Below are 26,784 nucleotides of genomic sequence, written 5' to 3'. Positions count from 1 at the left end.
CAAGTGAGTTCCTCCCTGAAACTTTATGTACTACGCCAATGCAGTGGTATTGTCTGCATGGACCCTTACTGTCCTGTGAAGTGTTGAAGTCCTAGGACTAATACTTTCAACTCCTTCAGGTTGCTGTGGAGCTCCTTCTCTTTCAATGACTACCTTCCAGAAACTTCGGTTCCCGTTCACCTGCATCACCCACAAAATTTTTATTTTTGGCTGCCAGTTAAGAAAGCATTCAGCTAAGTAATTGTTTAGTAAGTCACTAAGTGAAATTATTACATATAGTTGCTTCTAAAAAACAATTATCTATACCCTTATAACCACAAGTAAATTTGCTCAAATAGGACTTACCTATTTCTTCCCAAACTATGACGGTGCGATCAAAGGAACACGTGGCTATGATCTGTCCAAACTCTGGATGTGCCCATGTTACTTTCCACACAGATCCACAATGCTTCTTCATAGAGCAAGTACAAGTCCATTCACCATCTTCACCCAAGTCCCAAATCTAAAATAAAAACGCAATCAAATCCACTGAAAGTAAATCATAAACTAATTATATAAACCTCTTGAGAGATATAGTGGGTGCTCAATCAAGTACTACTTGATGTTGACCCCATAGCTTAATTCACTTGTTATTCATAGAATAATATATTTTAAGTTATTATGTATTCCTTTCGATAATACATTTCTTTTGCAGTGAGATTAGATTTCAGAGTATTTCTCAGTGTCATTCTCCATGGAATCAGGAAATGTGTTTTACCTGTTGCTATATTTTTTCTTATTATCTAGATCTAAATTTTGAGGAGCAGACATTATTCCATTTAGAAACTATCGCACACCTAAAATAAATCAGCATTACATAGTTTTACCATTGACTCTCACTTTTATCTCTGAGATATGTTTTGAAATTTTTTTATGATTTCATTTTCATTATGCTTTAATTTATAAATATTTTACACAAAAATTTGAAATATGTTAACAAACAGGCAGTGTCATATTTAATTTCTCTTCCAAGAAAGATATGGAAAAATGTAGATATTATAAATATTCAGATGATAACAATTATTCTTTTGCAGAATGTTTCTGAATAACTTATCTGCTTATCATAAAGTAATAATCTTTACATTGAAAAAGAAACCCACAAAATCACTTTGTAACTTGTTTACAGAAGACTGCTGGGCCTTGACCCAGCCTGACATCCCAAACATCTCTTGAAAATGTAGAATAAAATTAAATGTAAATACTTAGAAGTAAACAAGTTACAAAGTGATTGTGTGGGTTTCTTTTTCATTCTTCAGAAGAAAACTGAAAGAAGTTTTTGTTTGGTTCAATCTTTACATTGGTTACTTCTATCCTAAACTAGGGTAACAAACAAAGAATTGAGATTTCTTGATTACATATACTGTAGTATTCATGATTAATGGGCACATTTTATTAACTGCTGTCAGGAATGGTGTGCACGACCACAAAATTAGGCTTATGTTCATAATAGACAAATACTATTTCGAGGATTGAAAAGAAACTAAAAAATCAACATAAGAATAACAGCCTGTCTTGGTTGTTTTATTTTCACAAAATGAAATAGTATACCTGCTTGTCACACATATAGGAAACTTTTCTCAACAACAACATAGTTAATGTAAAGACAGACTTCTTCCGGTGCTCGGCTCCACCCCTAAATTTCATAAATTCCTTCATTCAAACCTATACTACTATATTTGAACTGATATAGGGGGAAAAACCAGCGACTACCAACCCTTATCACGGTTTTCAGGTCTTATTCACTCGATATTTAAATGGTGAAACAAGAATACAATTACAACTCAAAGCATACCATTCAAGAGATTGAAGTTTCGTCAACATAATGTGATATATGAAAGCTCCATACGAACTAAAATAAGCATGTGACGCTCTTCGTAAAATATGTTTTCAAGGCAGTTTTGAAATCCAATATGGCGGCTACCGTGGGATGTACAGTTTTTTATCAGTGACGAAAATCATCTTTCCCAGCCTTCCCAGCAATCATTTGAACAATGTTAGCGTATGTATGTAACGTTTATTGAACCTACTCAAGATTGCAGTTGTAATCAGCACAATAAAACAACATTTTGTTGCCTATATTACTGAAAGTATGAAACTTGTTATTCCCGGGGTTATGGTTTGAACTGAATTCATACTTACCTAGTAATCGGCGGTTTTTATCCTTACTGCCATCACAACTGAAACTCCACAGTGCTTATTTGATTGTTATTATACACATTTTGGTCTCAGTTCACTCCACATTGCACTTTAAACCCATTACTGTTGCTGGTTCCTAAGCGCGCGCGCCACAAACACAGTTACGAACAGCAGACGACGAAACTGCAAAGTTTTATTCCCTAAATTGTTTACTTTACTCATTATTTAGTTTAAATTTACTTTGTTATTTAAACATGATATTGTTATGATACAATAAAGTTTCATACATACTTACCTGGCAGATATATATGATTGAAGACCCACCCAGCCTCCCCGCAGGAGACAGGTGGAAGAGAGAATCTGATTAGAAAACGGGAATGGTTCCTAGTCCTGCCACCCAGCGGCAGGCCGGTAGATCACCTGACCTACCTGTAGCGTGTGCCGCGAAATTCGAATTTCTGTCGGGGACGACGGAGTCGATAGCTATGTATATATCTGCCAGGTAAGTATGTATGAAACTTTATTGTATCATAACAATATCATTTTCATACATTCAACTTACCTGTCAGATATATACATAGCTGATTGACACCCTTTGGTGGAGGGCAAGAGACAGCTAACTCCTGACTAGACAGGTAAACAACATGTGTTGTAGGTATTTATAGACCTTGGTTCCTCTGTGTTTCTAGATGAAGGGTCGACTTCCTAGCTATTGCATAGGAGTCTGCTTCATCTCAAGAGCCTTAGCAAGATAGTGATCTGTGGCCAAGAGTTCTTGTGGGTCTACCGATGGGGTCTTATCCACTTACTCGGTCGAGCCTAATTGGCATTTGTCAATGGGTGCTAATCCGCTTATATGACAACATGCCTATGCCTATTGGCATAACTAAGGAGCGCAACACCGATCCCGATCACCTGTTCCTAACATGAGGGTTCTCGCTAAAATTGAAAAAGAGTTATCCCCCAAACTCCTTTCAAACCTCAAAAAAAATCACTAAGTTAAAATAAATTCAACTCATTATTAAAGGATCCGTGTCGGCTCCTTATCCCAGCAACGTATCCGCTGATACGTATAAACCAAGAGAGAAGGATCTCTCGTAGGTTAACTTGAAGTCCTTCGTGTAATGAGCAGTCAACACATAGTTGCATCTCTCATATGTTAAAGCTAATATGTCTTCCTGACATATTGTTACGAAAAGAACAAGAATTTGCAAAAGCTCGCACTTCATGAGCTATTAAATTCTCAGCTGTTTGAAGGTATCATCAAGTCACTTATGAAGTGCTTTAGAGATCACCATTGTTTCAAAGAAGACTAGGACTTTCTTTGAACTGGATCTCATCTGGATGAAGCCTAGCGTCTGGCTTGCGCCTCGCGCCTGCTGGCGCGAGGAGTATCCTGTTTGGAATACTCCTGGCGCCTGACAGTCGTAACACTCCTCGAATACTCCTGCCGTCTGGAAGGCGCATCTCGCTCCAAATACTCCTGGCGCTTGGGTAGGCACATCGCGCTTCGAATACTCCTGGCGCCTGGTAGGAGTAAAAAGTCTAGAATACTCCTGGCGCCTGGGAGGAGTATCGAGGTCAGAGTACTCAAGGCGCCTGGCAGGAGTATCTCTTCCCAAATACTCCTGACCTATGGAAGGCACATCTAGTTCCGAATACTCCTGTGGCTTGGTAGGAGTATCGCTCATGGAATGCGCCTTTCGAATGGCAATATATTTGCGCTTAGCGGGCGCTATACTCCTATCAGGAGTTCTCTCTCCAGTTGGCTCTTGTTGCTTGGATGAAGATCTGGCCTAGAACGATCTACAGTAAAGTCAGGCTCTTGCGCCTGGCTCCTAGTTGGCGCCAGACGCTTGGCAGGAGTTACTTCCTTTCCCACGTCTCGCCTGCCTAACGCATCGCTCCCCCCAGAGATGGCCGCTTGTGCGACAACTCCCCTGTAGGGTTCGTCGCGCCCGACAGGAGATCGGTATTTGATCTCTTCAATCGGAAGCCGTCATCCTTTTTACGAGTAGGCTCTTTAGAAAGTACTCCTACCAAAGACGCTAATTGCTCCTGCACATTCATCAAAATTTAGTCAGCTACATCCAGTAGACGATAGGAAATCTAAAAGTCCGATAGACGGAGGATCCTTATTGAATACTTCCGTTGCTAACGAGTTCTCCTCCTAAATGTTGATGAGTTTTCTCGTTGCAGAAGCTTCCCCTATTGCCCGAAGGAAGGGAAGGAGCCTGGAAGCATTAAAGAGATTCTGAGCTGAAATTGGTAGGACTCCTGATTTCTAGCTCTTGAATGTATCTCTCTGACCCTTTTGGGAAGTAGTTTTGAGCCCTCATCGCGTTCCAAAGACTCTGTCAGTAAACGTTTAAACCTTGTCTTCTTCTGTAGATGACAATGTCAATACATTACCCGGACAACGAAACCTCTATCTGAAAGCGTTGATCCAGGAATAAAAGGCTTTAGTTCTTTTGCCAAACATACTATGCTGGCCAGTAACCCATTGCCGAGTCTTCATAGAATTTGATTTCCAGATTCTAAAGCCCAAAATTTCACTTGTCCTTTTGATCGTTTAGGACCAAGAGAAACATTTGATTAGGAGCAGTTCCATCTTGTCGGAACACGGAATCTGAGGCCCAAATTAGGATCCCATTCTAAGTATAAGATCTCTTACTCTTATCGTATAGAGGTATTGTATAGATCCCGAAGATCTTAATTCTCTACTATCTCTAATATTCTTTGTCGAGACAGAGTATATCTTTTTACTGTGTTCATTGATAGCATAAAATACCAAGGTGATTCTTCCCTCTGAAAGGGAAGAGAACCATTATGTGGTTCACAGAGGTATCGGAAGAGGACAGTTTCCCTTTCCATCTAGCACGATCTGCAGCAATTCTATCTCTTTAACATATTTAAAGGAATTATCAAGCTTCCCTTGAAAAATCCTCTCATTCATATTTAGTACTTCTGGTCAGTCTGCACGCAGACAGACTCAGAGTGGATAGGTTTTTGGTCAGGTCCATATTTATAATAGATTCCGATAAAATCTCTACTCTTAGAAAAAAAAAACCTGCCGACACATGCTGAAAGAAGAACGTGACCTCTGTGAATCCAACCTTTTTATTGCCAAAATGATGCATTCATCTTCTTCCTTTGACGCCCATTTATTTTAATATCTGTTAAGAATATATATAACTAAGGGAAAAAAAAAAAACTAAAGTTTATTCCCCTATTTAAATTAAAGATGGCGTATCTTGCTACCTCTCTTGTTTCGAGGAAAAGGAAGCAATCTATAAGAAGCTCGTTCATATTCTGCCTTGCGAAGAGATCTGTGAATACTTTCCGCAGGGTCTGACAACTCTTTCCAATAAATGTTAAACATACGTTAACAGTTATTATCGTCGATCAAAAAGGTTCTCACGGACGTGCAAAATCCCGCATCGAACCTGGTAAGGATCGTTACGTTCCGTGTCTGTTTCCAAATAGGTTAAATCGTGCTCTGCCGAATTAAAATCCTTTATAATACCGTCACATTGTGGTAAACAGCATTCATCTAGGAAACTCTTGTAAGGATAGTAGGAACGCTGTAATTAACCACGGTGTGTGCATAAGGCTTAACCGTACCGTTATCTTAAGGTGAATTTTCTACTACATTCTTTCCTCGCTGAGGCAGAGAGAGATCCTTAGCAAAACGAATACGATGTTATTCATGTTTGCCTAAAAAAAAAATCCCCTCAATTCGTGGTTAAGTCCCTGATTGTAGGGGGAATATACGGTGAAGCATTCGATCCCTTAGGAGAGAGAGATGTAACCAACCGTTCACGACCGAGAACCGGATGGTACTGGATTGGCTCACAATTACAGCCGTCTCGTTCACTGCCTGGCTGCATTCATTCTGAGTTGCCAGTTACTCCCTTCAATGAATGGATATAATAAAATTATTCTCGAGTCTAAGAAAGCTCTCAATAATGCAAATTTAAGCCAACAACCTTTGTTAAATACCGAAGCTGAGTAGGTATTGTCGTAACAAACCTTTTAAGCGAAGTCCTTACTAGGAAAATCCTGTAAGGATATAGATAATTCCGTAGCGAACCAGAAAGGCAACTATGGTATGCGTATATGACTTGTCATTCAGTAGTCGTATACAGCAAGCCTTCTACGACACTCTTTCCCTTCCGACATGCAGAGAAAGAATGGAAATCTTACTCTCTTCGTTCATTTCGTCAATAATCCCGAATGAGTATTAGTCAGAAAGAGATCGCAAATGACAACCGAGGATCGAAGAGAATCTCTCCAGCTTTTATTATCTTGGAGATAAGTCCGTATTTTACGCCTTTCTTATCTGGAAGAGCCTCTAATCAATGAATGAGAGCTCGTACGAATCTTGTTCAACTTCCAAACGATTGCCCCTCTTTCTGTAAATGGTTGGTTGCATTATTTTTTAGAAGGAGGATGATTTTAATATCCTCTTACTAATACTGAACTAATTCTCACAATTCTGCTCTATCTTCCATTCCTCAAGTTGGGAGAAGATTGAGCAACCGGAGGAGAGCGCTTCCTTTCGAAAGGTGAAGGGCTTTAGCAGTACCGCTCTAACCTGACAAGGGCTACGGCAGCCTGTGCTACATCTTGAGTCCCTGCCTGGAAAAAGCCGAACTTGCTCTTGCCTTTATTGCATTAAGACGATCCTGACAGGGCGACGGCCGCCTGTGCGACAACTCCCGTCCCTATCAGGAGAAGCCTCGAATGTCTTTCACCTTTCGCCTGGAGGACTCTTGGCGGTTGCCAGGCTCTTCTTGTAGGAGAAAGTGCCTGGCGCTAAGCAGGAGTATCTTGCCTAGAATACTCCTGGCGCCTGGGAGGAGTATCGCGATCGGAATACTCCTCGTCCTCAGGAATACTCCTGGCACTTCACTGGCGCCTGGCAGGAGTATCGCGCTCCGATACTCCTGGCGCCTGGGAGGAGTATCGTGCTCGGAATACTCCTGGCTCCGGCGAAGTATCGCTTTCCTAGGAGGATTATCGTGATCGGAATACTCCTGGCACCTGGTAGGAGTATCACGTTCCGAATACTCCTGGCGCCTGGGAGGAGTATCGTGCTCGTCGGTAATACCTGCCTGGTGCCTGGCAGGAGTATTGCGTTCCGAATACTCCTGGCGCCTGGGAGGAGTATCGTGATCGGAACACTCCTGGCACCTGGCAGGAGTATCGCGTTCCGATCCACGATACTCCTGGCGCCAGGAGGAGTATCGTGATCAGAATACTCCTGGATCCTAGCAGACGTATCGCGCTTGGAAAGTTTTCTTGTTGGAAAGTTCCGAGCATCTGAAAGGCGATCCTCGCCTGGAAAGTTCTGTACGTCTGGAAGGTTATTTGAATCTGGAATCTTCCGCCTTCTGGAAGGTTCCGCTTGTGCGGAAGGTTCCGATCTCTTGTACATTTGTTCTTGCTTAGAATTCGACAATACTTCCATTTTCGACATAGCCCTCCCTTTCTTCTGAATGAGAAGGACTTCCATTTCCGATGAAGATCCTGGTTCATAGTGCTTCAGGCGCATTGAGCCTCGTTACCGGAGCTTCATGCCCAAGGAGCTAGAAGCTTAAAAGTTATATATATATGTGTAATCACTAAACGAGATCCATATAATTCATTCGATCAACAAATATTCTTTAATATCTAATTCGTTCTTCTCAGAATAGATATATTTTCATATACATGTACCGATGAGGAATTTATTGAAATAACTATTTCTGGGCTCAGTTCGTGTCGCTGCGCGAAATATCCTTTAATCCATTATTTCTAAGGTAAATGTACTAACACATACCAGAGAATAAATAAAATAAAGAAAAGGTCAGTACAACTGACTCGCTCACCCTCCAAGAGGGTGTCGGTATGAACACTATGGCGAGTGAGACCACTACCACGAACCGCTTGCCAATAGAAAACTCCCACTACAAAATCCCCACTAGAGGGGAGCAGACCCACAGAGTGGGCAGCAACTACTACTACTCCATCCCATGCTGCCGACCGCTGCGCCTCTGGTGGCCATCCTTTTCAGTTAGCGCACAGTAGATACACGTGCCCTTTTTTGCTCTGTGTTTTTGTGCCCTTTTTTCTTGGATTTATTCGTCATGGAGCGTACAGCCATCGCAGCAGCTAAGTTAAGTAATCAGTGATTATTGCTATTTGGTTTTTTCCGGCCTTGAGTCAGTATTTGCCGTTTTTTAGGTATAAATACGAGCTCTAGGTCGGAAGCATGGCAGCATGGTTCTGCCTCGTGGCGGGTTCGTTCTTGGTCTTCCATACCCAGAACCTTCCCTTATTTCGTTACCCTCTATTATTAGTTATCCATTTTATGTTAAGGGTACAGCCTACTGGGTTTATGTCATGCATGCATGTCTTTTTCACCTTGCGTAGGCATCTTCCATCCAGACCCTAGCCACAGCTCTTAGTACGCCCCGGCTAGCTTTGAGTGGTAGACCTTTCTTTCCGAGTTAGTCGTACACTCCTGGATTTTTTCTCCTACTGTTTTATTTTCTTTCTTTACGTTTAGTGATTTTGATTATTTATGTTTTATGTTAGTGTACGGCGTCTGGCTTCACGTAGCATAGGTTATGTTCTTTTGGTCTCTACCACTATGCTTCCGCTCTTCAGTTCGGTTGCTTCTCTATAGCATCTCTCTGATTAGTCGGTTGTTTTATCCTAGGCTGTATTGTTTCATTGTATTACTTGTTACCGCTTCGTGGTCACTACGTGATCACGGAGCAGCCAGACGCCTGTCCAGTCACCTTTCCCTCCTCCCGCTCTTCCATAGGGCCGGGGGGAGGGTTGTTCTGTCCACGCTCGCTCCACATACCCGGGCCTGCCTCCCTCTCTCCCTAGGCGGAGGGAGTAGGGGGGCTGGACAGACCCAGACTGGACTCGACCTCTCTAGCTTCTCGGCACGCTCGGATGACTAAGGGGGGGGGACTGGCCTTTCCCCCCTCCGTCGTTACTCCGTCGCTCCGTTGCTAGCGCGAGTCTGTTTGCCCTCTCGCCCTTTCCCACCTTACTGGTGCTCTTTATCTACCGGAGCTCCGGCATCCACGTGGAAAGGTGCTAGTTCACCCTGACGGGCGGACTACGGCATACAGTTGGTCTTTACTAACTACTCCGTCGCGCTGATATCGCGACACGAACTCCGCCACGCACCGGACTTAGTCCGGTACGTTCGATGTCTATAGGTTTAAGAATTAGTATTTAATTTAAACTATATTAAGTTTTAATTTAAGCTACCTTAAGCCATCCCTCCGTTGCCTGCATCACACCGGATTCTCTCCGGGGTTTAGCCTATTCAGGCGATAAGGGAGGGGTTATGCCCGAAAATTTTTTTTCGCGCTCCGGCATGCAGCGGAGTTCTTTTAACCTCTAGCCTGTAAGTGATATCTTTTAGGATGCTCATGTATCTTTTCACTTACAGACCACCAACTGTGAGCATCCGGGATGTAATGCCATGCTCCAGGACCCCTGTGGGCATGAAGTCTGCAGATCCCATGCTCCATGCGCGACTCCGCACGGGGACCTTCAAGTCTGGTTTCACGAGACCTGCACGATTTGCTATGATCTGGTGAGCCAGCTCTTGGACGGGGTAAGTATTTCCAACTCCGTTAACTAATCCCTACAAGATTATAGTTCTTAAGTTTAATTTTAATCTCTTATCTTAAACTTAAGCTTGTTTTATATGGGATCTCGCATCCTCTATAATTTTAGTTTAGCCTATTACTTAAGTTTTAATTTTAAGTTTAAACTTAAAAAACTAACAAATACCCTCTCTTCCAGGCTCCCGCTGTTAGAGACACCGCCCTGGCAACCCTGCGGGCTTGGGTCGGCGGTTTTGGCAAGAACGCCGCCAAGGGACAGCCTACATCCTTGAGAAGAGGTTGGCGTCCTGATCTTCCCCGGCGGCAAGTCAACGGGTTACGTCGACCCAGCAGAGGCAGCCCCACCGACTATGGCGGCAATTCAGCAGCAGCTCGCCGCTTCGTTGACTGAACCAGGCCAGGACATCTCGTCGGAAGTCGCGACACTGCGACTTAAATATTGAAACCGATGGTAGGTGTTGACGACCTGTTGGTCGAGGTGAGTACGTTGGACGCCCAAGGGCTTCCCTTGGGCGCCACGGATCTTCTACTCCTGCAAACTCTCCAGCTTCCTTCCAAGGCTTTACAGGAGCTGAGCTCCTTTATACTTCTCCTGATGCCTCCGTTAGACCTAAGGTCAAAGGACAGACGGTAGTTAAAACCCTGAGTAAGACGTCGTCGTCGTCTAAAAAGACGTCGTCGGCGTCAACATCTCGCAAGTCTCCGGCTACAAACCCCGGAGCAGAGAGGTCTAGAGCTTCTGGGTCCGGCTCCAAATCCTCAAGGAGTAGATCCTCCAAGGAGAGATCACATACTCCAGCGGAGTCAGCCGTTTCTCCCCTTCCTTTGGTTCCTGTTCAGAGCTACCCGACCACCTCCGCAGCAGCTCCGGCTTGGATCCCAATGCTGGCCTGTTGCAACACATGGGGGATTTGGTTGGTTCTCTCAAGAACAGTATGGAACAGATGTTCTCCCGGTTGTCCGATAGGATCAACTCCCAGGATAACATTATCGCCGGACTAAGCCATGCTCGCTAGCTACTCCCCCACCTTTCGGCACAGGTATAGCTCAGCTGCCACCACAAATGACTCTCTGCCTCCGTTCTCTATGAACAACCCCTGGAGGGTGGCGTCATACGCCCCTTCCAGGACGGGCTTATTTCTATCCCGGAGTGTGGAATCGAAGGGATTGAGGACTCGAGTTCTACCCGGAGGATCTCCAACCGCCGTTCATCGGCTACGCCAGGCTCACTGCCGCTGCCATGACGCGAGATACAAGGTCCCTAAAGAGACAGTCCTCTCTTCACGTGACCAGGCTCAAAGAGAATGGCTCAGGTGCTTAGAGGACATGGATTGTTCGAATACGAAAATTACAGCCTTTTAAGAGTCCATTCACCATCTTCCACAATGGAAGAGGGAACTCCGCTTCTTTCCTTACCAAGATTGCTACGGTCCACTATCCCAGCGGCCCAAAAGGGGGAGTCGTTACCGCAGCTAAAGGAAAGCGGACCCTACATCTACCTTTACTTCCCATCAACCGGAGATTTTGAATGGGAAGACCTGCCCAACACTTTTTCTGCGGGCAAACTCAAAACCAGACTGTGCTATGGAGCAGTTTGGTGAGAAGCTTGCCTAGACTTCCAGACAGCCTCATTCAGGCAGAGTTTGATGCCAAGTCTAGGCTGGCCAGGTCTCTCAACAACCATGGCCATGACAGAAGTGGCTACCATTTCTTATGGTTCCGAGCCACTGTTCAAGCTGATCACCAAGTCACTGACTCAAACGGTACAGTCTGACATGTCGAGTTCGCCACAGCCAGAACAAATTGTCGGAAGCATGTCCTCCAGGAAGCAACTATTCGGCATGAAACCGAATAAGTTTGCTTTTCATCAAACATCTGGGAGCAGACCTCTTCCCAGATGCAATGGTAAAGGAGGTCCAGGCAGAGGCTACAAGGCTTAACCAAAGCCTTAAGGATCGTTGGGGTCTCACTGCAAAAGAGACGCCAAGATCAAGCAGTGAGGGGTAAGGCTCAGAAGAAACCCAGACGTTTCCAGCCTTACCAAAAGAAACAGCAACGGTTTGCCCAGCCTGTTTCGGCTGTTCCGTTGGTGCAGGCAGCCCAACCCTCTACCTCCAAGGCCCAATCACGCCTATTTATGTGATTTCCCCCAGCCTCAACCTTCCACCTCTTACGCTGTCTCCCCAGCCTTCAATCAAGTGTTCGAAGGCCAGGCCTTTCAGCAGTATGACCGCGTCGGGTAGGGGAGGCAGAGGTAAGCGATCCTTTCGTCAGAGAGGATCAGGAAGGTCCCTTAATAGAGGAAAACACTTCCGGGGAGCCGCGGAGGCTACCAACACCAATGAGAATTTCCAGGTAGGAGGGAGGCTGTTTCTCTTCCGCCGACCGGTGGGGATTCAGCAATGGGGCACAAAGCATTGTGTCGAAAGGCCTGGGTTGGAGTTGGGTGGCGAATCCGCCCCCACCCAGACCTTTCCTTCAACTTCCATCCAAAGAATTGACGGAGTATGCGGAGGACCTCCTTCAGAAAGGAGCAATAGCGAGAGTCAACAGATTAAAGTTTCAAGGGCGCTGTTCAGCGTTCCAAAGAAAGGCTCACAAAAAAGAAGGGTAATCTTAGACTTGTCCCGTTAAACTTGGCCATTCGCTGCGACAAGTTCAAGATGCTCACCATCTCGCAGGTGCGGACCTTACTTCCCCACGTGGGGGCCGTCACCACCTCTATCGATCTTACAGAACGCATACTATCATATCCCTATTGCAACAGACACTTTCGCCCGTATCTGGGCTTCAAGATAGGGGATCAGGCATTCTCCTTCAAGGTAGTTCCCTTCGGTTCTCAACGTAGCACCCAGGGTGTTCACGAAGTTGGCGGAAGTAGTCGTCCAACAACTAAGATCGCAAGGGATCATGGTAGTAGCGTATCTCGACGATTGGCTAATTTGGGCTCCAACAGTCGAGAATGTCACAAAAGCAACACATGAAAGTAATCCAGTTCCTGGAATATCTAGGGTTCAAGATAAACAGGACCAAATCGAGACTCACTCCGGAGTCAAACTTTCAGTGGCTGGGCATTCAATGGAATCTATCCTCCCATACTCTGTCGATTCCATCAGCCAAGAGGAAAGAAATAGCGAAGTCAGTAAAGCAATTTCTAGGACACAAACTTGCTTCAAGGAGAACCCAGGAAAGGATTCTGGGCTCACTCCAGTTTGCATCAGTGACAAACATCTTGATGAAAGCCAAACTGAAAGACCTAACCAGAATCTGGCGCTCACGAGCAAATGTCAGGTCCAGGGACAAATTATCCTCAGTCCCTCAGATTCTACGGAATCGTCTACGCCCTTGTCGAAAGTCAAGAACTTGTCAATATCAGTACCCCTTCAGTTCCTCCTCCGGGGATTACCATCCACACGGACCGCTTCATTAAGCGGTTGGGGAGGATATTCTCAGTTCAAGAAGGTTCAAGGAACCTGGTCACCCCAGTTCCGTCAGCTTCACATAAACGTACTGGAAGCAATGGCAGTGTTCTTGACTCTAAAAAGGTTACGTCCGCCAAAGAACTCCACATAAAGCTAGTCTTAGACAGCGCAGTGGTAGTCCATTGTGTAAACAGAGGAGGCTCCAAGTCACGTCATTGAATCATGTCATGGTAGCCATCTTCTCCCTGGCGGACAAGTTCAGTTTGGCACCTCTCCTCCACCCATATAGCTGGAGTGAGAAACGTCATAGCAGATGCTCTTATCCCGATCAGTTCCTCTGGAGTCGGAATGGTCACTGGACAACAGTTCGTTCCAGTGGATACTTCAGTAGGGTTCCAGGTCTACAAGTGGATCTATTCGCATCCCAAGCGAACCACAAACTCCCATGTTATGTGGCCCCCAACCTGGACCCTCTGGCCTATGCCACGGACGCCCTGTCCATAGACTGGAACAACTGGAAGAAGATTTATGTCTTCCCTCCAGTGAATCTTCTCCTGAAGGTGCTGAACAAACTCAGGTCAGGGACGTTCAAGGGTCAAACTGGCTCTAGTAGCCCCAGACTGGCCGCAAGAGCAATTGGTACCCTCTCATTCTGGAACTGGGTCTTCGTCCTCTTCGAATTCCCATCCAGGCTCTCCCAGTCAGTGCAAACGAAGACTGTGTTCGCTTCCTCAGGAATTCTCAAAATGATATTGTTATGTTACAATAAAGTTTCATACATACTTTACCTGGCAGATATATACATAGCTAAGATCCGTCCGTCGTCCCCGACAGAAATTCAAATTTCGCGCCACTCGCTACAGGTAGGTCAGGTGATCTACCGGCCTGCCCTGGGCGGCAGGACTAGGAACCATCCCCGTTTTCTATCATATTTTCTCTCTTCCACCTGTCTCCTGCGGGGAGGCTGGGTGGGCCTTTTAATTGTATATATCTGCCAGGTAAGTATGTATGAAACTTATTGTAACATAACAATATCATTTTCATACAATCAACTTACCTGTCAGATATATACATAGCTGATTGGCACCCTTCGGTGGAGGGTAAGAGACAGCTACTATATGGAAATAGACAGGTAAACAAACATATGTTGTAGGTATAAATAAAACCTTGGTTCCTACCTGATAGGTGGTGACTTGGTGGGTGTTTGCCCAGTAGTCTGCATCACCTCAAGAAACTTTAGCGAGATATGTGATCTATGGCCAAGAGTTCTTGTGGGTCTGCCGATGGGGTCTTACCCACTTACTCAGCAGAGCCTAAAAGGACATTTGTCATGGGTGCTGATCCACTTATATGACAATACACCTTATGAAGGAGCACACAACCAATCCCGACCACCTGATCCTAACCATATGTTAGAACTAAGGATTGTTACGAGTTATCCCCGAACTCGTCACAACAACCGTAACTCAAAAAACCACTACGCACACATACATAATTTTTCAAAAAAAAAATTATACTCAACTAATTGGATATGACAAGAATATCTTACTGAATAACAACATAGACGGCCGCCCGTGCTAGCCTAAGTCCTCCATTGTTCGAAGAGATTCGATCATATCCAAACAGAAGAAAAGTATATATATTTAAGGATTGGTGTCAGCTCCCGTACCCAGAAACCGTATCTGCCGATACGATAGGACCTAGAGAAAAGCACTTCTCATACGTCACACGCACGTCTTTCAAGTAATGAGATGCAAATACTGAGTTGCATCTCCAATATGTCGTATCTATAATGTTTTTTAAGCGACATATTCTTATAAAAAACGCGAGAGACGTCGCAACCGCTCTTACTTCATGAGCTTTTACTCTCAGTAGTTGCAATTGTTCGTCAGGACAGACTTTATGAGCGTCCGTAATGACGTTTCTTATAAAGAACGCTAGAGCATTCTTGACATCAGTCTTGTGGGGTCTTTTACCGCGCACCAAAGACCTTGTCTAGAGCCTCCCAACTGACGCTTCCTCTGACGATAGAACTTCAGAGCTCTAACAGGGCATAGAGACCTCTCTGCTTCTCTGCCTACGAGACTCGACATTCCTTTGACTTCGAATGACCTAGGCCAGGGATTCGTGGGATTCTCGTTTTTTCGCTAAAAACAGGGTCTTAAACGAGCAAATAGCCGAGTCTCCCTTGAATCCTACTTTATCCTGCAGAGCTTGTAACTCACTAATTCTTTTTGCTGTCGCTAATGATAAAAGGAATAGGCATTTTCTAGTTATGTCTCTAAATGATGCCAGATGCGGAGGCTCGAATCTATCCGAAGACAGATATTTTGAGGACTACGTCCAAGTTCCAGTTCGGGAGGTATGGTTCCTTAGACTTTTGAAGTCTCAAAAGATCTTATGAGATCGTGGAGATCTTTTGTTATTTGCCAGATCTAATCCTCTGTTCCTGAATACAGCCGAGAGCATACTTCTGTATCCCCTTTATTGTGGATACGGCTAGATGATATTTTACTCTCAGAATAGCAAGAAATCAGCAATTTCCGCTATAGAGGTAGAGGAGGAGGACAACTTCTTGGCTCTACACCACCTTCTAAAGACCTCCCACTTCGACTGGTATACTTTCGTAGTGGAGGTTCTGCGAGCTCTCGCGATCGCGCTTGCCACTTCGCGAGAAAAGCCTCTCGCTCTGACAAGTCTTTCGATAGTCGAAAGGCAGTCAGAGCGAGAGCGGGGAGGTTTTGATGGTACCTCTTGAAGTGTGGTTGTTTGAGAAGATCCGTCCTTCCTGGTAGGATCTTGGAAAGTCTACGATCCACTCTACCACCTCCGTGAACATTCCTGGGCCGGCCAAAAGGGGGCTATTAATGTCATCCTCGTCTCTTTTGACGCCACAAACTTTTTCATTACTAACCCCAGGATTTTGAATGGGGGAAAAGCGTAAACGTCCACTCGAGACCAGTTTAGCAGGAAGGCGTCTACCATAATCGCTCTTGGATCTTCCACGACCGAGCAAAACACTGGGAGCCTTTTTGAAATGTATGTTGCGAAGAGTCCACATGAGGAGTTTCCCCACAGAGACCAGAGATCGAGACACACTTCCTCGTGCAGAGTCCATTCTGTATGAAGGACCTGGTTCCTCCTGCTGAGCCTGTCCGCCCTCACATTCCTTACTCCCTGTACGAACCTTGTCAGCAGGGAGATGTTCCTGTGAGACGTCCAGAGTAATAGGTCCCTCGTGAGTTCGTAAAGGAACGAGGAGTGTGTCCCTCCCTGTTTCCGAATGTAGGCAAGTGCGGTGGTGTTGTCCACGTTTACTTGCACTACCTTGTCTCTCACCAGATGTTCTAGGCTCTTCAAGGCCAGGTGTACGGCGAAGAGCTCTTTGCAGTTTATGTGCCAGGACACCTGTGCTGGTTCCCAGGTGCCTGACACTTCCTCTGAGCCTAATGTCGCTCCCCAACCCGTCTCCGACGCGTCGGAGAACAACACTAGGTCTGGGTTCTGTGTTCTTAGAGAGATCCCTTTGTTCTCTTCCAGAGGTAGCAACCACCACTGTAGGTGTGCCTTTATCTCCACTGGAATGGGAAAAAACGTTCCCCGACAGTTGTCCGGTTTTCCAGCTCCAAGACTTCTTGAGGAAGAATTGAAGTGGACGGATATGAAGTCTTCCTAGTGGGAAGAACTGTTCCAGCGAGGAAAGCGTCCCCAGAAGCTCAACCATTCCCTCGCTGACGTTTGTTTGTTTCTTCTAAGAAGAGAGATTTATCCTCCAACCTTTTGCGGTTCTCTCTTGCGAAGGAAAAACTTGAAAAACCCCGAGAATCCATCCGAATCCCCAGATAGACTAGTCTTGTCTGGGGGTTCAGTTTGAGACTTCTCGAGGTTCACAAGCAATCCCAACGCCTTGGTCAAATCCAGAGTTAACTTTAGGTCCTCCAAGCACTGTCTCTCCGATCTGGCCCTGATGAGCCAGTCGTCTAGATACATAGAGACATTCACTCCTTTGAGATGAAGAAATCTCGCCACATTCCTCATCAGGCTTGTGAAGACCTGAGGAGCTGTGGACAGGCCGAAACACAAGGCTCTGAACTGAAAGATCCTTCCCCCCGTCATGAAACGGAGGTACTTCTCGACGAAGGGTGGATCGGGACGTGAAAGTAGGCGTCCTGGAGATCTAGAGACACCATCCAATCTCCTTGTCGTAATGACGCTAGGACTGAAGCAGAAGTCTCCATGGAGAAACTTCTCCTTCTGAACAAATTTGTTCAGAGAGCTGACGTCTAGTTACTGGTCTCAGCCTCCCGAGGCTTTCACTACTAGAAAAAGGCGATTGTAAAACCCCCCCGGGGAGTTTTGATCCAGTACTAGTTCTATTGCACTCTTGTCCACATTTGTTCCACCATCGATCGAAGAGTATCCCTCAGCACAGGGTCCTTGTACTTGGCTGATAGTTTCCCTTGGTATTGACGTTAGGGGCGGAGTATTCAGGAAAGGGATACGATATCCCTTCCTTATGATATTCAGTGAAGACGCGTCTGCGTCTATCAGTGTCCAGGCCTCCACGAATCCCAGGAGCCTGGCACCTACTGGTGCTTGGAGGAGAAATGTTTCATTTTCCCTTTTTAAAGGGACGAAAGGCGGACCTACCTCTCTTCTCTGGAGCCTTCCTTCTTGCGGGAGGTCTGGAGATCGGACCACCTCGAAAGGCTGCATAGAAGTGCTAGGTTCTTTCTTGTCAGAAAACTAAAGCAGGTTTCTTCTTCCTAGCTGACTGCGTCAGAAGATCCTGCGTCGCCTTCTCAGTTAAAGAGTGAGCCACGTCCTTCACTAACTGAGAAGGGAACAAATAGTCAGCAGAGGTGCATACAGTAGAGCTGCCCTCTGAGCATGCGAGACTGCCTTTGTTAAGAAGGCGCCATACACCGTCCTTTTTTCTTCAAAAGACCTGCTCCAAATAATGAAGAGACTTCAAAAGATCCATCCTGTACCGCTTTGTCGATGCAAGACAAAACGCATAACAGGGCTTCAGGTTCGATTCCCTGTGAATCGTGAGCTTTTCTTGGACATCACCCCAAGGGACCAATCATAAGAAGTTGAAGACTTCCAATACATGGAAAAGTCCCTTGAGGAGATGATCCAGTTCTGAAATACTCCATGTGATACGAGCAGAATTAAGACTTGGACGCCTTGAAGCGTCAACTAACGTCGAAAAGTCTGCCTCTGTTGTAGAAGGGAGAGCGATACCCATATCCTCCCCCGTCTTGTACCATATGCCTCTTTTCCCAGCTAACCTTGCTGGAGGCATGCAAAATACTGTCCTGACTAAGTCTTTCTTTCGACTTCATCCAGGAGTCTAAGGCGTGTAAAGCCCGCTTCATCGAGATGGTGGGCTTCATCTTCAGAAAAGACGAGGGCTTCTTCGCCTTCGCACATCGAAAAGAGCGAGCGCGGAGAAGGAGGAGCAGCCGGAGTCAACTCGTCTCCGTATTCCTCCAGAAGCAGGGTAGTCAACACCTATAGTTGGACAAGCCCTCTCTTCCATGATCGTCATCATCCGAGTTTTCCTCCAACTCGTGATAATTCTGAGTTTCCGTTCTCCTTTCAGAACTTTCCTCTTCTGGAGGAGACAAACTCCTGATAGGAGAGGGGCTAAGGGAATGAAAGTCTTTCCTTTTTCCCGTTTTGATCGACTTGGAAGGCGTCACAACCTGCGGCTTCTCTTGCGCTTTAGAAGACGTCTTGTATGACGCTTCCCGCTCTCCGAGCGTCATGTATGACGTCTCTTGTTGACGTCTTGATGACGCTTCGCGTCTGAAGACGCTTCGCTCTCTAAGGGCTTCCTACTCGGCCGTCACAATCTTGGACGGAGCGTCACGTCTAAGATCCGCTTGAAATGACGCTTCACTTCTAAAAGACGTCTTTCGTTTCTCTTGTCTTACAACACTCTCGTCCCACCCCCGTTCTTCGAGCAGGTGCGAGAGGACGAGACTTCTTAATTGGAAGCGTCACGTCCTTCCGACGGGGCGCTAAAACTCCCACAAGAGATGACAGTTGTTCCTGAACCGCCATAATTATCTTTCTTGACGCTTCTCCCACGTCTAGTGCATGACGCCTCTCGTCATCACTCGGGGAAGAAGCATGATGTACTTCCTCATAAGCGTCAGGTGACGCTGACGCCACCTTCGCCTTCTTAATAGCAGACGGGCGTCTCATCCGAGAAGCGCTCTGGACTAGAATCAATGTCTTGCTTCATATGACGCTTCAGCGGTCTCGATAAGTTCGACTCCTTCCACCCTCGTTTAGGTGAGGGAGAGGGAGAGGACGAGAAACACTCGCGAAGGACGCTTTTCCTATAGCGCCCTTGAGCTGGCTGCCATGAAGCAGAGCTAGCTGAAGGGACGTCTGACCGTTGGGGAATTCCCCCCACGACCGTCCTTAAGGCTTTGCGACTTTCCTTCTCCTCTTGGCCATGGGAGCTTGGAAGAGGTCTAGGCCTGGGAGCGCCGCAGGGACGATCAAATACGCCCCCTCCACAACACTGATAGGACTCACTTCACTAAAATGTTCACTATCACTAGCCTTACCTTTCGAGTCAGCCATCTTGGACTTCATGTCTCGAATAGTCGCTTTCAGATTGGCGATTTCCGATGCCGAATCCGAAAAGACACTCTGAGAATGAGATCTATAGGGAGAATCTACAGTAGTAGGGTTAGAATTATCCGTGAAAGGCTCAATAGGCCTTGAATTCACACCTTTCAGTCGTCTAACTCTATCCCTCTCTAACTTCTTCAAATAAGAAGTCAAAGTCTTCCACTCTTCTGCATTCAAAAACCCTCGCATTCCTTACAAGTGTTAATAGCAGAACACTGAACCCCCCTACATTTACGGCATACAGTGTGAGGATCAACCGAAGCTTTCGGTATCCTCACCCTGCAGCCTACATTCACACACATTCTCACACTCACATTAGAATCAGACATACTGAGAAAAATCCAAAAGAGTTATTCCAAAAACAGTCCACAGTAGCGAATGCCAAAACACGATCCAAATACGTCACCAAAAGCCGAAAAACGTTGATCAAATGTTGAAAAATGAATCTAAGTCAGGAGGTAATAACAACAATGTTGATACCACCGGCGACGAGAAAATATGATAGAAAACGGGGATGGTTCCTAGTCCTGCCGCCCAGGGCAGGCCGGTAGATCACCTGACCTACCTGTAGCGAGTGGTCGCGAAATTTGAATTTCTGTCGGGGACGACGGAGAAAAGTCTTAGCTATGTATATATTGACAGGTAAGTTGATTGTATGAAACCCTAACTTTATGGATTTCATGAAGTTTGCGGCTAAAAGAGATGCGAATATTGATCCTCAAAATATTCTCTTCTTGGAATCTGATAAAAGAGATTCAACTTTGAGACAGTATGATGCTGCAGTAAAAAGTTAGCAACCTTCCTGAGAGAATCAGATATTAGAATCATGACAATCAATTCAGCTATATCCTTTTTCAGATCTTTATTTGAAAAAGGCTTAGCAGCTAGCACTATTACGACAAACAAGTCAGCCTTGAAAAAGATTTTTCAATTTGGTTTCAGCATAGACTTGACAGACTCTTACTTCTCGTCTATTCCCAAGGCTTGTGCTAGACTTAGACCTTCTGTGAGGCCTACGTCAGTATCATGTTCTTAAATGATGTTCTAAAGCTGGCTTCAGAAACAGATAATAACACATGTTCATTTATAAGCTCTTAAGAAAAACTCTATTTTTATTAAGCTTGGCTTCAGGAGCTAGAATTTCAGAACTATCGGCATTATCCAGGGATCCGGATCATGTTGAATTTTCTTCCCACAGGGGAAGTTCTACTTTCTCCGGAACGTAGTTTTTATAGCAAAGAATGAGGATCCTTTGATGAGGTGGGAACCATGGAAGGTTGTACCCCTTCCTCAAGATATTTCTCTTTGCCCAGTATCAACCTTACGAGCCTTTCTGTCCAGGACCTCCTCATCCTCATCGGGTCCTCTCTTTAAGAGAGAAAAAGGTGGTACTTTTATCTATTAAAGGCATCAGCAGCAGATCCTGTACTTTATTAAGCAAGCCAATCCTGATTCCTTCCCTAAAGCACATGATGTCAGGGCAGTAGCCACCTCAATTAACTATTTCCAACACATGAATTTCGATGATTTGAAAAAATATACTGGATGGAAATCGCCGACAGTATTTAAGCGTCATTACTTAAAGTCCTTGGAAGCTCTGAAATTTTCAGCAGTTGCGGCGGGTAACATAGTTTCCCCCGACTCTGCTTAATCTTTAGTAGAAGATCCAGTCCTCCTTTCTACCTATCTCACCCAACAGTTCGTCTATACCTGCCATGTTCATCTACGTTTACCTTGAGTCTTAGCTGCTCTTATGATGGTATAGTGGGTGCCCCCCCCTTATTTTTTTGCTAGGGTCACTCACAATTGATTGTATATAATTGATCTCTTTGATGTGATCCCCTTATTTTTATGCTAGGTGACACATCGTATTACAATGGTTACGGGTTTTGTATACTAAGTCATATACATTCTTTTATTATATTATTATTGAAGTTTGTTCTATTCAGTTTATTGTTATAATTGCTTTGATTTCTTTGTACATAATAACTATACACAGATACTAATCTCAACATATATTCCATGTAAGCCCTGTATATATATGTTAAATTTAAGTTAATTCTAAGAAATATTATTAACATTAAGTTAATTTTAAGTAATATTTCTATTTTGTATCATTGTGTATATGTATATCTATTAGCAATTATATTTCTTTATTTTATGTTATCTTTTATTTGAGACCCTTTCTTTTTTTTTTTTTTTTTTTTTTTTTTTTTTTTTTTCTATTTTATTTTATTCTTTACAATCTTGTGCTATTTCTCTGGTACGATTTCGCGCAGCGACACGAACTGAGCCCAGAAAAGGGATTTTTGACGTAAGGAAAAATCTATTTCTGGGCGATTGGTTCGTGTCGCCAGCGAAATCCCTCCCGCTGCCCATTCCCATCGCTCAAGATTGTCTGCTAAAAAAAAAAAAAAAAAAAAAACTTCAGGATGGCCACCAGAGGCGCAGCGGTCGGCAGCATGGGATGGAGTAGTAGTAGTTGCTGCCCACTCTGTGGGTCGGCTCCCCTCTAGTGGGGATTTTGTAGTGGGAGTTTTCTATTGGCAAGCGGTTCGTGGTAGTGGTCTCACTCGCCATAGTGTTCATACCGACACCCTCTTTGGGGGGGGAGCGGGTAGTTGTTACTGACCTTTCTTTATTTTATTTATTCTCTGGTATGTGTTAGTACATTTACCTTAGAAATAATGGATTAAAGGATATTTCGCGCAGCGACACGAACCCAATTCGCCCGCCCAGAAATAGATTTTTCCTTACGTCAAAATCCCTTTTCAAACCCCCATGGGATAGAGCCCCCCCCCATCCAACTGTACGGGGGGACGAACCCGGATAGGGCAATGCCTCTACCGCAACTGTTATCGAATGATGTCTTCCTTTCTCCGTCTCTTCTGAGGTTCCGATAGCCAGACGAGATTATCTTGCATCTTCATTTAATCTACGCCGTTGAATGTTTCTTCTCCTTATTCGTCAAGACGATAATAATAAGGGGAACACATTGAATTAGGATGCCTTTCCAATGGCTATCCCTGGCAGTCTGGGACGTCCTACAGAACCTGCCGAGGGGACGCCTGATCGGTGGGGATTCTCTGTAACCTCCGTAAGGCTTTCGACATTCCTTCTCCTCTGGGCCTGTGAGCTTGGAAGAGGTCTAGGCCTGGGAGCGAGACAAGAGCCGATCAGACGCACCCTCTATTGCAATGGGGAACACTATAATCACTTCTTACCTTATAATAGCTCGTATCTGAGCTACATTCCTTTTTTATCTTCAAATTGCAAATGAATTTGTAGTTTCTGTGAAGTAAGAAGGTGATGAGGAAACTACACTACTAGTACTGTTAATATTCTAACTGCTCGTCAGAACGAGAGCTATTAAAGCTTCTAAAAAAAACATATCTAGTTCTATGTTTTTCTGACTTCCTCAAATAGGAAGTTACCTTACTTGCAAACTATGTAATTGTCTACCGAAAACTTCGGTAGTTACACATCCTCTATTCTTCGAAAACTTCGAAGTTAATTCATTAAAAGTTATTAAAAAGTTATTAAAAGCGTATGCCGAACCACCGATCCAGTACTTCCCTGTAAAAGTTGGCCCAGAAGATCGATGGCGATGAAACACGAAAATCAAATCAGGAGGGAAAGTAAACATATGTTTACATTCCCAGCGACAGAGAGAATCTGATTACGAAAAACGGGAAAAAAATGGTGGTTCCTAGTCCTGCCACCCAGCGGCAGGCCAGTAGATCACCTGACCTACCTGTAGCGTGTGCCGCGAAATTCGAATTTCTGTCGGGGACGACGGAGTCGATAGCTATGTATATATCTGACAGGTAAGTTGAATGTATGAAAATTTTAATTTAATTCATGAATATTATCCCTTTTTTGCAACCAAATTACCCCGAAAAATTACAGATATTTCTAAAGTAGATACAATCAAATGTTTCTAACGTTTTCGTACATCTGGCTGCCGAAAACCATAGAGGAACGACTATGGGTATAGTGCATTAGGAAGGAACGACTACTGGGGGAGAAGTGAATTATATACTACATATATTTTTTTTTTTGCTTTTTTGTTTTTGCTAGCACTTTTAATAGATTTCAGTCTATATTAGTATTTTGAATTTCTTTAATAACCGTATGCCAGAAATAAATGTAACCTTTAATGTTTGCATGCTAAGAATGGCAAATCATCGTGCCACATTAGTGGAGGCTTCACACATACGCTGTTTCATTATTATAAACAGTTTCCATGAATTCTAGTTGTCATAGTAATGCAATAATGATAAAATTGCTTTAATAATTATGTATATATACTTCCAATACATAGCCTAATTTCACCAATTTCAAAGTTTTGTGTGTAGTCTACCCAGTTTGGAGGGTCAACACATACCGAATGGCAACAGAGAGAGAGAGAGAGAGAGAGAGAGAGAGAGAGAGAGAGATTGAAGAGAGAGGGAGAGAGAGAGAGAGAGAGAGAGAGAAAGGAAGGCGAAGGAACGAAGGAAAGGGGTGGCGGTGGAGGGGGGGGGAGAGGGTAGGTGGAGCTTTATACGCGTGTTCGTATCCATTTCTGCATAATGGAGTTTTTGTCTCTTGGTACAAGGACAAGTGTCGTTATTCTTTACAATTAGTGATTCACGATACCCTTATAAATTACGGCACTGGGTGTAATGCACTATACAAAATCTCGTTCTGATACGAGTGTTCGTTACAGAAATAGGTATTGCCCAAAAACGTGCTTGCACTGTCTCTGAAACCCATAGTAGGTATGCTGCTTAGTTGTCAATCAAGTTTTTGTAATCAAGTATTTTTTACAAAAAAAGCTATTGAATAAATTTGTATTTTTCTCAATCAAAACATATGCCCCTCAATGCTAAACTCTCCTCTTTTAAATAACGACTTTCTGGCGTCATTTGCAAATTCTGGCCTACCATAATTTCTTACGGTGCGAAAACAGAGGCCCAGGGACCGAAAACGATTGCGTCACACTATGGCGATAATCCGGCAGTAAAACATCTTCATATATCCAAAAAGTAAATAATGAAGATATATATATGCACATTACGATTATAACAATTACATGAAGAGCTGATAATCTGCATGAATAACTGGTAAACTGTTCTGCAAGAAAGTTGAGTAAAGCAATTATATTTACAATAGGTACGAAAGTCAAGATGTCGTGACGTCATAATACAGGACTTGAAAGAACGTTCGAATTCCAAAAAATAATTACTTAAATTTGAGTCAGAATAGAGTTACTTTTTCAATAACGAATATTTTCAAATTAATCATCATAAATATGTAAAATATTGATGTTTTACTATTTATTTAAAAAATTATCGAAGTGCACGCTTCGTCGTCGTCTTCTACAAAACAGTTGTTTACTCGGTGAGGAAAAGTTTTCCGTTTGTTGTGATAAAAGTGCCCCAGCATCTGTGGGCACAAGTGGTGTGCGGATTTATCACAGGAAATGGTTAGTTTATTGACACAAGCGACTCCGTAAACATCAAGATGGCATCAATCTTCTAAATACCTCGAGTTGTAAGTAAAAATGTTGAACGCGTTTTGGTGGGATTTGCACTACGTTTGAGACCGTTTTCAGTACCCTCTGTTTAAATCTTAAAATTTGGCCTTAATTTCTAACTTTGGAGAAAAATACTTACTTCGAAAGGAGTAGTAGGTCTTTAGCTCCGTTTCTCACCAACAACAAGTCGCGACTGATGCCCATCTCCGGTGTCAGGACGCGTTATAATGTACTTTTTTGGAGGGTGGTAAGCGTTGATTGTAGGTGTCCTGTTTGGCCTGCCGTGGTGTTTTACCCTAATGTACTTTTCTTGGGGTTGTACACACTGATTGTACATGGTCCACCCCTGTACCATGCGGTTTTTTACCCTATGCTTAAAGTTGTAATTGTATTCTTGTTTCGCCAATTAAATATAGAGTGAGTAAGGCCTAGCCACGCGACGATGATGGATCATCTGCGGTTGTTTACCCTAATTTGGTTCATAGAAATACCAAAAGATACAAAGAATTAATGGTATACCGAATTAATCCTGTGGCAACTACCGAACTCATGATCAGCTTAATATGGAACTAGCCTAGACAAAGCAAGCTCTAGCTTACGATACGTAAGGCTTAGCCTTGAGCAACCCTACCGCAGGCTATTGTGAATGTCATTAAGCGTAACTTAGGTCATTCTTAAGCCCATCCTTATGGGTTATTTCAAAAGAATTTAACCCCGTAAATTAATTTTATTACTTAGAAAGACCCTTATTTTGAATGAATCACCTTGACGCTCTGGTCGCTGGAACATGTCGCCATCCGACGACCGTAGAAATCAAAAGCGACATCGTGAATGAGGTCTTTGTGCTCGGCGTTGAGCGATTTGGCCACAAACATCTTGAAATAAAGGTCGTCTTTGAAGAAGGGGCAGTCTAACCAACCCTGCAGGACGAAGGGACGAGAGCCTAACCACTAGTTACTTGGCGAAACTAACGATCATCAGTGACTGTAATCGTTGCAGCAACAATCGTTTGAAGACAATCGTGGTAGTAGTAGCAGGCATGAAATGTCTTTGAAACGGCTCCCTTGCTTGTTTTATTCTTACTTTGTCTGTTAAAGTTTTTTCTTTCTGTAATACCATAATTCTATTACAAATTCTTTCCTATAGTTGACTTCCCCTCTCAGTAGATCTGCAAATAAAAGCATATTAGCTATCAATTCCTCTTTATTTTCCTGATTAGGCTGCTGCACAAAAAGTAGTAGTAGTAGAAGACCCGAGGTTGAGCCTCAGAAGTGTAGTCTTTGTAATTGCTCTCCTACGTCAACCTTAGCTTAGTTCACGATTCTCGTGTTATTTCCACTTTAATTTTATTTCACCCATTCATTTATACATT

At 44.1% G+C, this 26,784-nt stretch overlaps 1 protein-coding gene across 1 annotated transcript in view; it reads right to left on the bottom strand.

Annotated features, from left to right (window-relative positions):
* Positions 1–26,446, bottom strand: part of LOC135210727 (nucleoporin SEH1-like) — a 98,927-nt gene extending 72,481 nt beyond the window's left edge. Inside the window, exons 1-2 of the mRNA XM_064243539.1 lie at positions 26,177–26,446; positions 346–502 (exon numbers count right to left, since the gene is read on the bottom strand). Coding sequence (XP_064099609.1) covers positions 346–502; positions 26,177–26,287 — 268 coding nt within the window. The 5' untranslated portion in view covers positions 26,288–26,446. The remainder of the gene's footprint in view (positions 1–345; positions 503–26,176) is intronic.
* Positions 26,447–26,784: the final 338 nt, after the last annotated feature.

This window comes from Macrobrachium nipponense, chromosome 4 (assembly GCF_015104395.2).
Source record: "Macrobrachium nipponense isolate FS-2020 chromosome 4, ASM1510439v2, whole genome shotgun sequence".
NCBI classification, from domain to species: Eukaryota; Metazoa; Arthropoda; class Malacostraca; order Decapoda; family Palaemonidae; genus Macrobrachium; species Macrobrachium nipponense.
Note: the sequence above shows the minus strand (reverse complement) of the source record. Positions and strands in the feature narration are given on the sequence as shown.